This window comes from Stegodyphus dumicola, chromosome X2 (genome assembly GCF_044657685.1).
Source record: "Stegodyphus dumicola isolate Sdum_Otavi_A_Nest chromosome X2, ASM4465768v1".
Taxonomy (NCBI): domain Eukaryota; kingdom Metazoa; phylum Arthropoda; class Arachnida; order Araneae; family Eresidae; genus Stegodyphus; species Stegodyphus dumicola.
In genome coordinates, this window is record NC_140781.1 from 178,973,896 (window position 1) to 178,989,980 (window position 16,085).

Genomic DNA, 16,085 nt, shown 5'->3' on the forward strand with positions numbered 1-16,085 from the left:
CATTATTGGTATTGTTTACAGAATTGGTATCCTCATTGGTGTTTTTTATCTGTTTAATTTGCTGGGTGATTTGCAGGAATCCTGCGCTTTTAATAATTGAGACAAGCTCGGCGAGATCCGAAAAAATTTTCTTGGCTTCGCTGATAGTTTCGCTAAATGTTCCTGAGGCCAGGGTTTGTGCGTAAGTTTTACCTTCTATGATTCTACTTTGATAGGTTTTTTTTTGCTTGTCTTGTTTAGGTTTGGGGAATTTACTACACCCTTTGAATTGTATTCTTCAACATTGATTTTTAGCCCGCAGAGGTATTTGGTCTGGTAGATTTCTTTGGAAGCTTCATTTTGGGGCATTGTCACAAGAAATAGGGGAAGTTTTGATACTTCACTATTTCTTCTTCTTGTCATTTGTTTTATTTCCTCTGGTTGGAAATTGAGCTCTTCTAGGTCTTCTTTAATTTAATCTATTTCAGTGCTCCTTAGGAGACCTTTAATTACAACTTTGAGTTTTCTGTCTTGGGGGAGAATGTAAGAGTGATGTTCCACCCCCAGGTCCTTGAGTATTTTTACCATAGCCCTGTATGTATTAGGTTCTGTGATAGTGATTTTAACCCCATCAGATATGCTATTGCCAATAAAATTAAATTTTTGCTGATTAAAAATTTTCTTGATTTTGCTATAAGAAAATTTATTTTCCTTTAAAATGATGGGTGGTAATTTGTTGGGTTTATTACCCTGGTTAGTATTGTTATCAGTCGAAGGATTTTCAAAATTAATTGTGGATTCTTCCTGGTTTGTAGTATCCATGTGCGGATTGTCCGCCTGTTCACTAGTAGTTTCGATAGTGGGTTGGGTAGCATTGCTGCTAGCTTGTTCGTTATTTATTTTATTTGATTCCTGATTTTTGTTATCCTTGTATTGAGAAGTATCAGGATTTTTCAAGCTTAATTTAAGTTTTTTGGCAGCCATGTGCGAGTTCCTTTTTCTTATGGTATGATCACCTCGACGTTTGCAAGTGACATCTTCGTCCGAAGATATGTCTTTGTCGAGGGTGATCTCGTCATCTGTGTTTGTAGTTGAATCATCATGCAGTTTGATAGGGCTGCGGCCTCTATCATTGTCTGAAAGAGAATTCTGATTAATGCATGTATCAAGATTATGATTTTTGTTAATTTGCTCTTGACATTTCTTAAGATTCTCCTCATTGAGAATCTTAATCATGCCCAATGAGCTAATGAGAAATGAGTGGAATTTTTCTTCAATATCAGTAAAAGAGCCATTTAATTCTTTGGATTTTTCTAGGTCTCTAATCTATATATTATAGAACTCTATCAGTCTCTCCATTGTCTGATTCGTATCCATAGTGACACATGGAAGCCATAAATCCTGCGCCCCAGAATATGGAAAAGCCTGCGCCCGGAACCGGACCCGCACGACGGCGTTCCGGCAGACGGATGGGCAGGTGGAAGTCTATCAGGCCCCTGACTCACTCCTAACAAAGTGAGCTTGGGGGTAACTAGATAGACAATGCAACCAAGTCTTGATTAAAAATAATATACGCGCCGCAAAACGCAGTCGAAAAAAAATAGGCATTGACATAATCAGATAAACGCAGCAATCATAGGCTAAATCTGACAAGACGCGTTGGCTACTGAGCATTCATTGTTAAACGAAGTCAGCAAGTCAAGAGATGGTAGTCAGATAGCGTCGGACAGGGAGATCTTATCAGGCAGATCGATGTCGGATCGGTGGCAGGCACAAGACCGGCACGACGTCTATTCCCTTTGAAAGACCCCGCTCGAATGAGATATGAGATATGGGTCCGGAGGACAAATTAGGAGGTGAAAAGACGTGACCAATAGTCACGTGTGACGCAGCAAGGCATCGGGTTGGTTGTCCGAGACGAAGTATTTAAAATAAACTTTTACATGCAAAATTACATGTAATATCAAAAGTATAATGTGGAAGCATGACATTGAAGATGGTGTAGATGTCTCATCAGTAAAGGCATTATGTAAAGATAATGTAGACAGGTAATTTAATATGTACAGGTCTCGTGATCAGAAAAATTTCAAAAGCTACATGCTGGTACTTAGTTAACACATTGCAGTAACACATAAAATAGCATGAAAATAGTCAGGATATATAAAATAGAAGGAAAACCTGTATACATATTTACAAAAATTCTGCATGGGTAGCAGGTACAGTTCGGAGTGGGTCACGTGAGGTGGTCACCCTCTTAACCTCAGACCCTGGAGGATGCTGCTTGAAAAACGTAAACAGTACACTCAGTTACTTAACGATGATCCGCACAGCTGGGAAATTGCGATTCCCTTAATTCTGAGTGATAAAATATGCAGCATAAGGGCGTAAAATCTTATCCTCATTGAGGATTTCGTAGTGGAACAAATTGAAGTGTTGCAAATGTTCACAATCGAGTGCTCCAGCGTGAAAGTTCCTGTTCAGTTTGTGCAGGAAGTCCTTTATAGTATCCAGTTTTAGATCATGATGTAAAAGGTCGTTACGGACAAAGTTAGTGTGCATTCGTAATAATGCGTAAGTACTTGTTTTGAATGATTTGCAATTTCTGGATATCCGAGTCTTTGGCAGTTGCCCAGGCTGGTGATGCGTAGCACATGATGAGGCGTATAGTTGAGGTATAAATGAGTTTCTTTTTGGTCAGATCGAGTTTCGAGTATTTCCCGATAATTGGGAAGAGACATTTCATGACTTTTAGAGCTTTATTTCGAACGTTGTTGATATGACTGGTCCAGGTTAGCTTTGAGTTAAGTATAATCCCAAGATGCTTAGCTTCCTTCACGATAGGGACGCTTTCATTAGATAGGATGAGGGCATTTTGATGGGGCGGTTTTTCTTACGGCGACGTATGATGAGAAGTTGCGATTTAAAGGCATTTATGGAGACTTTCCACATTTTGCACCAATTTTTAATCATCTGGACAACACTTTGTAGTCGTTTTATTGCGTGGTTGACATTTGCTGATTTCACTGCCAGGGCAGTGTCGTCAGCGTAGCATGCTAATAAGGTGTTATTATGAAATTACACATTTGGGAAGTCGGATACATAGAATAAAAAGAGTGTTGAGCCGGTGACACTTCCTTGAGGTACTCCAGCACTAATTGTCTGCATAGAGGAAAGACCATCCCCACAACGTGCCCGAAACGTGCGGTGGGAGCGAAAGGACGGCCGATGCTATTCGCACCAACATTAACCACGCATGCGCATTGAGTCCGTGAATAGAACCCAATTCTACGTACGCGAACTCTTCTAGTGAACCTTTTTTTTTTTTTTTTTTAGAAAAAAAAAGCGGGTTTCTACCTTGGCGTAGTTTATCCTTTTTTTAACGTTGGCGACTTTCAAAAGTTTACAAAGGAAAAAAGGTTCCTTTTTTTATAAAAAGAAGGAGCACATTTCCTTTTAGTAAGGGCAGATTTTTATGTTCGCAATGTTTATCCTTTTCCTGAACGGTTTTAATAGTTTAAATGACTGATTTTTTTTTGGGGGGGGACAAAATCTTGTTTACATTTTTTGTACTTCTTAGAATACATTTAGCTTTAAAGATGTGTTTTGCGCAATCAAGACTTTAATTCATTCCTCTTTGAAAAATTTCGTCTGAGAAAAAAAAAACTAAAAATTAGCCAGAGGATTTCTGTATAGAAAATTTAGACATGAAATAAGTTAAAAGCGATTATATCAACTATTAAATTCATTATTCTGTATGCCTGCTTATTTTTTTTATGGAAATATTTGGCATTTTCAGAACACAAAAAGTGCTTCAAAGAACTTTGAAATATTAGTACAAACACATTAATCAATTAAATTGAAATAAATAATGGGATGTAATTTAAAAGACAGAAATAATTTAATGTAAGAGATTTTGATTTAAAAATTTGCACACACAAATGATTTATCATATTTTGTATGGTTTTATTACATAAATAACTTTGATTTTGAAATATGGCATTTGAACCTATAAACCTGTGTGGTTACTGAAAAAGTGATGAATATATAAGAATATTATCATTTTCAGTAAGTTTTCTTATTGAATAATAAATTCTGATAGTCCTATGCTATAAGAATAGAGTCTAAGTTTGCATAAAAATTCCTCTGTTAAACAAAAGAATTTAAGTAATTTCTGTAGCCTTTTTGTCAATACACTAAAGATTTTTTAACTAATTACTCGTCCTCGCTTGCAATTAGAACCATCATTAAATCCCTATTTTATCTAATCATTTCCTGAACATTCTCATGTATATAAATCACTTCGTCTTTGTAACTGATAATTATTACTTGCAAATTATTCTCTTGCTGGTGAACTATTAACAACCCTTTGCTGAGTTAGGGTTAACAACCTTCGCTCTCACTACCGCCTGCCTTATGGAAATCGGCGTAAAACCGCTGCTACCTGGGCTGCTTGTGCGCATACGCGAACGTAGGTGGTGTGAATAGCCTGTTAGCTATTCGCACCGTCGGTGCGATTAGCCACTGCGCGAGAGGACAGGATCATGAGTATCAGTTCCCTTGGGAAATTCGGGTCGATGAGCTTGGCGATGAGTCCTTCATGCCAGACGCGGTCGAAAGCTATCACCACGTCTAGCATGAGAAAGGCAACATTTAATTTAGAATGCAGGGAAGCTCCTGCAAATTCTGTAATTCTAAGCAGTTGTTTTGTCGTGGATAACTTAGGCCGGAATCCAAACTCTTCAGGAGGGAGCAGATTGAAATAGTCCTTTATTCTATGCAACAGGATCCTTTCAAACACTTTTCTCAACCCGGGGAGAAGACTAATCGGTCGAAAGCCATCAGGAGTTGAATGATCTTTCCTGGGTTTCGGAATAAGTATGATTTTGGCCATTTTCCATTGAGTAGGGAAGTATGCGTAGGTTAAACAGGCATTTTAGAGTCCGGTGAGCTTGCAAATGAAATTATTTGGGAGTACTTTAATCGCTCTGTTAGTAATTTTATCGATTCCAGGTGCTTTTTTCAATTTAAGTTCTTGATAACGCTATGAACTTCAGAAGGAGTGGTAAGAGTAATACGATTATTAACTGACGGCGCGTTGAGCCAGTCTTTAACTTTGAGGAGGGTGCTTAATTCAAAACTAGGACCCACCGGCCAATCATTTGGCTAAACTTGGCAAGGTGGGATGCAAACATATTTGCTTTGTCATTATTGGTAGTTGCAACTTGATTGCCATAATAGAGGGTTCGATTGCTCGAGAAATCAGACTTTAAGTTTTCGATGAAATTCCAGAAAGAACCATCGTTAACGGTAAGATCAAGTATTTTTTCATTCCAAAGTTCTTTTCTGTGTTCCTTGATTAAGCGTTTAATAACTTTACTGAGCTGATTAATTTGTCTTTTGAGTCTTTTGAGTGAGTACTACGTAAGGTGATATTTCTTACGAAGTCTGTTTCTTTTGCTTCATCATCTGACGGATGTTGGATGGGAGCTTATACAGCTTTTCATTGTTATTGATTGTTTCACTTGCATACTTAATAGCGTGTTGGATAGTGTTAGCGAGGAGGTAGACTGCATTATCAATTCCAGTATTGGAATTTACTAGATTACAAAAATTGAGATTACTGACCTTTATAAAGTTTTCAAATAAACTCCAGTTCGTGATATTTCTCACTGAGGGGAGAGAATCCTTAGAAATCCCAGTAGTAGCGATCACGGGAGGTGATCCGAGGAAAGTTCATGCAGTACACTTAATGAAAAAGGAGAAGTTATATTTGTGAGTACTATGTCAAGAATATCCGAGCGGCTCAGTCTGCCAGGACAATAAGTGTACTCCGGCGGGGCATGGAGCACTATCGGATGGCTTGAGATAAAACTATGAAGAATATCCCCATTACGATTTCCTCTTCTACAGTTCCAATCACAGTGTTTCGCATTTAAATCACCGGCCACAATAGTCGGCATATCAGTAGGAAATAGACACGCACGCTAGGAAAGCGGGAGAAATACCTTATATACTCCCCTTTTTAAAGGGCGACTGGGGTTTTTTGGGGACCCAATCGCCAAATACTGGGTGTGGAGAATCCTCATCCAACACCCTTTTGGTTCGGGCGCCACTGTAGAGACATTAGGATTTTTAGAAGCAAGAGAGATTGAAAAATGAGCAATCGCCTTCGCCGGGAATCGAACCACGGACCTCTAGAATATTGGCCCAGCGTGCAGAACCACTACCTGACGAAGGCACGCTAGGAAAGCGAGAGAAATACTTTTTAATAGAAATTACAAAAATGGGGTGAAAGATCATGCGTTTAGTACCCCCCTCCCCGAAAAAAAAAAAGAACTGTGTTCTAAATGGATACACGCTGGGTGTATAAAACGATTATTTAAGATTGCTTCACGTAGCTCTGATAATGTACACCCCCCCCCCAAAAAAAGAGAAAATTGCAAACCTTCAACAAACAATGATTCTGCATTATCACATTTTTTGTTCCAATGAATGTACATGAATTTTATTTCTTATGAACTGTTTTGAGATTCTTCAGCTCGTTATAATGCACTTAAATTGTTAAATTGTCTCTAATTCTAAAATTGTTAAATTGTCTCTATTTCAAAGAATGGTGTACTGCACGTATTCATGTCTTGTTTCATTAAGAATTCTTCTTTATTAAAAACTATTATGAAAATACATTTTAAAAACTGAAGCTGATTAATTAAGTTACTCTTCTGTACACTTTTTTTAACATCTAATTTAAAATATAGGTAAGTCTATGTAAATATAACCACACTGTTTCTTTTAAAAACATCATTTGAAAAATCAATAAATGCCTTAAATTTATAACTTGGCAAAACTCTTATATAAGAGTTAAATTCATTCATCTTAATTTGAAGTGTGTATATGTATGTATGTACGTTATCATAATTTATGTTTATTCATTCTTAAGAAAATCGCTAATTTAGCTCTTAATAGTATGGTTATATGCCTGTTATTTTGTGTACTGTATCCTGTTAACATGAACTGATATCATAGTAAATTAATGCCAACCGAATGAAAAATATTGGTTAATTTTACAAAATATTTTATTTCATACAATCTTCTTGCATAAATACTATTATACGAATATTAATTAATAAACTACAGTATATTAATTTAGAAGTCAATCAACAAAAATCAGCATTATAGTTGCAAATTTTCACAGGACTAGTTTTGATGGTCTTACCGAAACATCAGTCTCAGCTACCAAAGAGCAAATGAATGAGATAAGATATAGTGATAAGCTGAGAATAGCTAGACAGGAGTTAAGGTACTTTCCAGAGTCGTAGCTAGGGTTTTTAGTGCCCCTGCTACTTTCGCCCTCTGTTAATGAAACAAGAAAACTAAAACATAATTTCCTTAAATGCTGAAGGTAAAAATGGATTGAAATTAGGGTCGTTAACTAGAATAGAAAGATTTTTTTTTTTTTAATGTGAAACGTCTCTAGAAAATCTAATTCATAAATGGGAGGTGTTTTTTAAGTAATTTTGGCTACAGAAAAATGGAAACTGTGACTGTCGGATCAACATTGCTGGGGAACAGAAGACTTCTGTGTTTCCTATTTCCTTACATATGCCTCATGTTCTTGAACACGAAATTTTAAGGATCTCTTAGTTTGACCAATGTAAATTATAGCCCACTGGCAAGGAACCCTCTAAATACCTCAGGAATTCATATATATATATATACACCTGATATACATATATATATATATCAGGTATAAATATATATATATTAGGACTGGATTCAGAAATATATGTATGTATGTGTTCACGTATGCAATGTACATATGTGCTTACAAATGTATGTGCGTATACATATACACATATATGCACATACATATCTGAATCTGGTACCAATAACAGAACAGTACCATTAATTACATAATACAGGGACATTGGCTGTCTGTGTACTTTTCAAAAATTGCTGCCCCCAAATTAAATAAAAAATGCTCGATGATTAATAAAATTTTTATTTTGTACTCAACATATGGCAAATTCTATAAAAAGTACTTACATGTGACAAGTACTTAAAATGAATTAAAAAAATTTAGGTGGGGTATCGCGAGAGTCCATGCACCCTGATTTTGGCAGCCTGCATACTTCTATGTGCTGCACCCCCACTAGGAATGGTCCAGACATAATACAATATTTGTCAAATTAAAGTGCTTAGCTTTTAGAGATTTATTTGGTAATGAAAATAATTATGTCCATAAATTAGTAGCAACTGTCTCTAAATTTTATTCAATATTTGCCCAACATTTACATTACGTTCACATATTACCAAAAAAAAGTTGCATTTGATTTAGGGAATGGCGTAGAATAAAAATCATTTGGATAATTTCTGAAAGAATAAAATAAAACACAGTGAACCTGCTCTTAATGAACACATCTGAAAGGGACTATTATTACTAAGAATCAAGGACAACAGCAGAGCAATGAATCTGGTGTGGCCATGAGACGGCACAATTCAGGAGGCACAGGGTGGCAGAAAGCATAGAGCAGGCCCTTACTGAGAATATAAATAAGCATTGGTACTGAACATAATCTGTCTAAAATGACCTCTTCCACACAAGACGAAGATCATCTGGAATCATAGGTTATTGTTTTAAAAAGGATTTCCCTAAATTTTAGAAATATTTAACAATTTGAAGTAATATTGATCATTTAAAAACCCTGAAATATTTCCAATTCGTGGGACTATTCTGGAGTTGAACCACTATAGACTACACAGTACATTCTAATTATCTAACTCCCACTTTTAGCATGCAATACAATGTGTCTATGGCGTATGTTTTATTATACATTGCATATACCACAGATATGTTACCTACCATATGGCTGGACAGTATCTACCAGTTATAAGAATATCAATATCAGCCTCTCAGACTTGTTTCCCTGGTAAAATTTATATCTTTTCAAATATTTATTATTATTTTATAAGCATAACATTACCTATTTTTCTCTCGTGTACCACCAGTTGAGAACTCCTGATATAGTGAATATAATGTGTAATGAATGACATCATATATCCCAAATTTCAGAATAAATTATTTCAGTATTCTTCTGTTAGCGTGACTAGATTCAGAAATGTATGTGTATGTGTATATTGTGTGTATGTATAAACACATAAACATACCATATGTACATATATACATGAATACTTTAACAAGTACATCCACACATGTATTTCCGATTCTGGTCCCGATAACAGGAGAGTGCCATTATTTCAGTATGGTTTTTTTGGCAACTGAATTATTATTATCGTATTTATTTAACATGTCCCATGCATTCATTACATTAAATAAGGCTTAAAGAAATTTAGTTTACTATGCAGGTTTACAATTTGTTACTTAATGCGGAGCAGAAAATAGCAGATCCTTGTTAATTTGTTTTTCTCTTCCTTGCTGATTGAATAGTTGACTGAATTGCCTCAGTTAATAAAAAATTAGTGTCTATTGCTCAGATGTAAAAATTAAGAGCAATTTCATATTGGGAGAGGCTACTATGTTTAAAATCATATTAACATTAGCCAACTGTATTTAATAATTTTTTAGCTGTTAAAATCATTGTATTCTGCACCATTTTAAATGTATATAAAGTTCGTGAATTAAACATACAAACCATCCATTATAGAATAGAAAATTTTGATGAATTAAAAAAGTTGATCTCAGAAATCTAATATCAGTGTCCCTTCCTTTAGTTTTGTTTACTTATTTTACTGTATTTGTATTTCCCTACTGTTTCAAGCTAAAATTAGTGTTGATTTTATTAAGGTTGCAGTACTTTTCAATTTAGAAATATAGGCTTGCTACATCATTATTTGTTACTATTTCAAGATATACATCAGAAGTTAGTTTTTTTAATATTAAAAAAATATCAACTGTCAAAAACAGAGGTTTTTCTGTTTACAACACATCCTTAAATGTATATTTGCTACCACTTTGAAAATTGTTACATGCACCTGTAATAACCGAAAAGTCCCAACAGTTGAATTTTTATTAAAAAATATATCAGCATTCTGCTTGGAGTTACTGGATTAGAGGAAAACACAATATTGGTTAGAGTAGACTGAAGGATACCCCTTGTATTACCGTGAAGTTATTGTTTCATTTATCGCCAAGTTGTTGTCTCATTTTTGGTAACCTGAGTAGTTTGAATGTTCCGTAAATATACTTTTACCTCGAATTGGGTGCTTCTTTGACTTTTTAAGAGAAAATATATCGATATATATTTTAATCGACATGGACAAAATCGAGGGAGTGCGCAGTTTTGTGCAATTCTCTGATGTTTTTTAAGTGAAAATAGATCGACTTGTTATTTTGTCTTTGTGTAGCGGGAATTAAATTCGGTATCTACGTACTGCCAAAAATCACCAATTTTTGCCAAGGTGTAACCGTAAATATACTTTTACCACAATATGATATTTTTAGTTTTCACTTCCTAGACAAAAATAGTATATAATTTTGATTTATTGTGGCTATCACAGTAAAGTCATTGATTTATAAATTATTCCTGTAGCCAGACATGCTGACTATATGGGGCTTTCTTCATGTGTTATGATAAATACACACAAATTTCCTTAGAAAGCCCTTCATGGAGACATCAATCCCCATAGGCTGATAAAATACTTTGCCCATTCGAATAATGTATCAATTCAATATTTCAAAGATTGTTAACTATTATAGCTACAGATGTGAACAGTTATATACTGTGTGATTCACACTATAGGCAGTAAAAGGTAGTTTCATTAGTAATGCTTTCCAATCGACAGAATTTATTATATAAATTAATATATCTATTTATTTTGCCTACGATAAGTCAATTCGACTTCACTACATGTTAATCGGTGAGGCGAATTTTCTTAACAGATGTTGTAATTGGCATCTTATCCATGAATATTTTATATACTACTTGTATATTATACACAACATGCACTACGCAGAATAACGTTTAAGTAAAATGCTGCTTTCATTGCATTTATGGGCATTTCAATTACTTGCAAAAACAAATTTATTTAATTCTTGAAAACGAAAGAAAAAAAAGTAACTAATATACGACAGCGTGAATGTCGAACAAATTTTTAGTTATAAAGTTATCAGAATTCATAAACTAATTTCCACAGCAACTTATATCACAAGTCTTGAAACACCTGCTTGTTCTTCTGTTTATTTATTTATTTTTAAACGATCAGCATGCTACGGTCGACAGTTAATGACAATTTATACACTTATTGTAGTAAACCATTCGTGATATATATCCGCACTAAAATTACCATATATTTCTCTCTCTCTCTTTCTCTAGTAAACTACTCTTTGTAGTAACATGGTGCATATAAATATCAATTAGTAAATTACTATAAATTATTTGGAATTTCGCTTAATAATATAGAAACGCTACTTATACATGCCACCAGATGGCAGAAGGGTGCTGCGCACTTGGTGAAAAATTTCCGTTAAAAGTCTTGAATATAGTGCCTGACTTTACGAGCAATTTTGAGGGTATTGCTTTTCTATGTTTTTTAAAGTACATATTCTGTAACAATTTTAATACTTAAAAAGTAGTATTGTTTGTTGATGAGTTTATTTTACATCTTAAAACGTTTTGAATTCTAAGATGGCCGTAGAGCTCCGTAACAGGATGTTGTTGCCAGGAAGTATAACCAATCATATGACTCTGCGGAGGAATACCATGTCTTAGCTTTCTAATCTGTTGTAGCCAAAAAATGGCACTGCTGTATTTTCGGACATTATGAGGTTTGGTGATAGTTAATCAGAGTTGCGTGTAAATTGCAGTTCTTAATGGCGGAAGGTACATCCGTAAGTCCGGACGATGTGGTATGTCGTTTTTTTTTATTTTCATCTTGCCGAGAAGGCGATAGATGTCCATTTTCTCACGACAGGACACGTCGTATACCTGATAAAGTATGCCGTTATTATTTGCAAGGCATATGCCAGTACGGCGAACGTTGTATTTATGATCATGTACGAATAAAAAATGACGTACCTTCGAAATCCTCTACTCGGAATGATAAGCATTTACCTGGACCATCTCGGTCGCGTCCGGAAATCAGCGAAAACACTAACACGAAGGTGGATGCGAAAAGGAAAGATATCTATCAACCCAAATTTAATCCTTTGAATCGAAATGTAATAAAAAAGAATACTTCTGGCAGAAATTCATATGGGCCAAATTCTCCAAACTGGGTTAATGCACCCGAGTTTATTCCGAAAACTGGTAGATCATATGCAGATACTGTGAAAGCGAATACTGTGGTCACAAATACTGAGCCTGATAGAAATAATTTAGAATTGTGCTCCTATTTCATGCAAGGAGATTGTCCATATAATGACCAATGTCCTTATGTTCATGGTGATGAGTGTGAATTGTGTGGGAGTGCATGCTTGCATCCATATGATGAAAGGCAAAGAAAAGCACATATAGAATTATGTGAAAAAGAGCTGGAGCAGGACATGGAATTGTCATTTGCAGTCCAACGCAGTCGTGATAAAATATGTGGTATATGTATGGATGTAGTAATGGAAAAAGACTTGATTTCTGAGCGACGCTTTGGTATCCTTGAAAAATGTAATCATGTTTTTTGTTTGACTTGTATTAGGACATGGCGAAGAACGAAGCAGTTTGAAAGCAATCAGCAGATTGATAATGTTTTGGATCCAGTTGTTATACGGGCTTGTCCAGAATGTCGGGTACCATCCGATTTTATAACGCCGAGTCAGTACTGGGTTGATACTGAAGAAGAAAAGAAGAAACTTATCACAGAATATAAAGTAGCATTAAGCAAAAAGCCATGCAAGTATTTTAAACAAGGTGAAGGGACATGTCCCTTTGGTGGTGCATGTTTCTATCTTCATGCGAAGCCTGATGGTACTAAAGTTGAATTACCTCTGCCGACTAGAAGGCGAAGGCAGAATCAAGATGGTGAGTTAGATTACATGGGTAGAATATTCTTATGGGATTACTTGGAATTTCGAGAAGAAAACATACTCATGCATTTGGAATTGGAAGATATTGGATATAACTGGTCAGATTCTGATGATGATATTTCTGATGTTAGTGACAATTTTTTTCTAAGTGAGTCATTTTGAAATGTATTATTTCTTGTGCAACATTATTTCTGCATATAGGCCAGCTTAACTCCCTTTTTCTATATGTAATTCCATTTTTTCCCCATCCTAAATGACATTCTTCACAGTGAAAAAGCAGCTGGAGGATTTGTGCACATTGTGCAGTAGACAACACAAATCTCCAAGATTTGATGCCTTTATAGTGTGCCCTATCTTTCAGTGAACTGTTGTATATACTCAATCAAGAACTTATTACATTTGCAGGGTGCACATAGTCATTAAATTTTATGTCATTGCATATGATGGTGTTTAGGATTGAAATTATAAAAAAGCGCTTCAAGTTTATATCAGGTTTAGATTCAGTTTTGGTAGAAGAAAAAGCTTATTATGTTGTAAATGTTTGATATAGCGTGTAGGTAACAACTATAATTGGAGATGTGTAAAACATGTTATCAAAATGTTTAAATGTATTTGTAAGCTTTGTATGTGAAAGAAATGTGTGCCACTTCATCTAAGTTTGTGATCTCATTACACAGCCTAGAACTTTGTCTTCGGTATACTCATTTTAAAAAAAAATATAGTTTGCTAGTCTGAAAACTAAAAAAGTATGTTTTCATTATTAAAACTAATCTTCCAATACATGGTATTGTTACTTCTGAAGCTGGGAGAGTCATTGACTTTGTTTATATTAAACTATACCTTTGTTTACAACCATTTGCCATCCATACCTAAATGTACAGTTAGTATGTGGAAGCAATTTTAGACAGTTTTTAATCACTATCACATATTATTTTCTTGGGCTGTCTAGGCTTTTCTTTTTTTTTTTTTTTTTTTTTTTTTTTTTTTTTGACTTCAGGAAAATGGAATTGTGCTGGATTTTTTTGTGCTTATTCAGTAAAATTAATTCCTTATTATAATTTTTATAGAATTTTTAGTTTTAAGATTACTTAAGAATGTTGCAGTACTCAGCATTTCATCAATACATAAGGATTTCATAAAAAAAATAATCATTTACATTGTTTGATGTTATCTTTGAAAGCATCTCATTGTTTAAAATACTGAGACTTTAGCTTTGTTAATTTCCCCGAATTTCTTTGAGGAGTATTTATTAAAGTAAGAGTGTATCATGTACATGAAATTAATCTGTTGAGTATTTTAATAAGTTATAGTATGGTAATGTTTCTAAGAACTTTTTACCATGAAAATATGAGAGAGATGTTGTTTTGTGAACTTTCACGAGCCATAAGTATTTATTGTAAGCAGTAGGGAAATGAATGAAATATGGCTGTTTAGAAAATAAAATATGTTAAAGTATTTCATAATCTAAAACATTGAAGTTTTTGCTGTAACATAGATTTTTTTTGATTTTATCATTGATTCAAAATATTTATTAAGCTATGTATAAAGTGTACATGAGTTTGATTTTAATTAATTTTGCTTTAATGTTATCTGAAAACTGCCGATAACATTTTATAATATGAAATAGTGCAGTTTCTGTGAAATTGAGTTCATAATGAATTTTTGTTAGTAATCTGTAAATAGTGATACATGAAATGTCTCTAAGTGATTAATTTGTTATATTTTATCTTTTAGATTATTTTAAGATATTGTGAGTCTTAACATGAATTGTATATTGTTTTGTGGCTTCTTCGGTGATCCTTAAAATCCTCACATTTATGATGCTCGTATTGAATTAAATGTATTTTAAAACGTTTCAGTCATTTCTTACCCCACTTATTAATTAGTTATTGCATATATTTTAAAATAAGCCAAAATTTACATATGAATCTTTGACTTAATTGTTTTCTGAATAAAGATGCAATGTCTTAAAAAGCTTTACACTTGTGACTGTTGTTTTTCATTAATGTTTATAAACTGACATCCACATAACAAATTTAGAAATGTCCTAGTAATTAACAGTTAGTGTTTTCTGCAGCTAAAAGCGTTGGTATTTATAAACACTGTATTGCAGGAGGAAAAAAGCAACAAATTATGATTTATTAATTCATCAAAAGTGGATTTCCTATAACTGTGAAAGAGTTATGAATTTTGTTAATGCGTTGCATCGGTTATTTCATTTTAAAATATTCAATTTTAAAATATAATTATTAAATAATAAATTTAAAATTTTCTATAAGGAAATACATCATTGCATTTCCATCTCACTAACATAAGAACTTAAAAATAATGTACTTATATTTGAATGTGATATCATTTGTATTTTGCAATAATAAGATTAATATTTTATTTCTTAGCAAATTTGTTAATAATATTCATTCATTTCTGTCGTTTTTCGTGCCAAAAACTGTAAAATAACGGATGTCGTAAAAAGTACGACGCACGCGCGCATGCTGGAAGGTTAACTTTAATACAGTCAAAAGTAGTTAATTCGGACACCCATAAACCAGAATGGGGCGAAACTCCGCGGCGCACAATGAATTGGATGTTGATCTGTCAGCACTATCCTTATCTTCAGGGCAGATGTTTTTATTTTATTTGGCTTATCATTCCTTACTAAATGCAGTATTTTATCTCGATGTACTCCGTCTTTGATGTGATTCAAATCAAGTTCGTCATTATAATTCGCTTCCGATAGTGAAGAAAGTGACACAGAGGCTATTGAAAACGAAAAAATTTCGATTGACAAATTAGTCGGTATTCTCGACACGGCAATTATAGGACTTGAACAGTGGGACTTTTTAACTAAACAAGAAATTATGTCTGTTTAATAGAATTAAAGAGAATGTATTATCGCATGAAACGAAGCAACTTAAACAACTTACATTGAAAGAAATGTTTAATAAAGTAAACAAATAAATATTAAGCTTTTTCTTTTTGTAAATTTTGAAACCCTTTAGATCATTATTGTTCTTTATTTCATAAATTACGGTTTCATATTTTTAATTTTGTAATTTCTGCATGCCATCTTACCAGATTTAAACTGATGATCTATAATCCGGAATCGCTGAAGTACGGATTAACGACTTTTGAC

The 16,085-nt window shown here is 34.0% G+C and overlaps 2 protein-coding genes across 2 annotated transcripts in view; both read left to right on the forward strand.

Annotated features, from left to right (window-relative positions):
- Positions 1-16,085, forward strand: part of LOC118188069 (delta(3,5)-Delta(2,4)-dienoyl-CoA isomerase, mitochondrial-like) — a 199,997-nt gene that overhangs the window by 94,911 nt on the left and 89,001 nt on the right. The window lies entirely within an intron of this gene.
- On the forward strand, positions 11,459-14,932 carry LOC118188072 (E3 ubiquitin-protein ligase makorin-2-like). The gene has a single exon (XM_035358414.2). It carries the CDS (start codon positions 11,807-11,809, stop codon positions 13,112-13,114), a length of 1,308 nt encoding a protein of 435 aa, XP_035214305.1. The 5' UTR covers positions 11,459-11,806; the 3' UTR covers positions 13,115-14,932.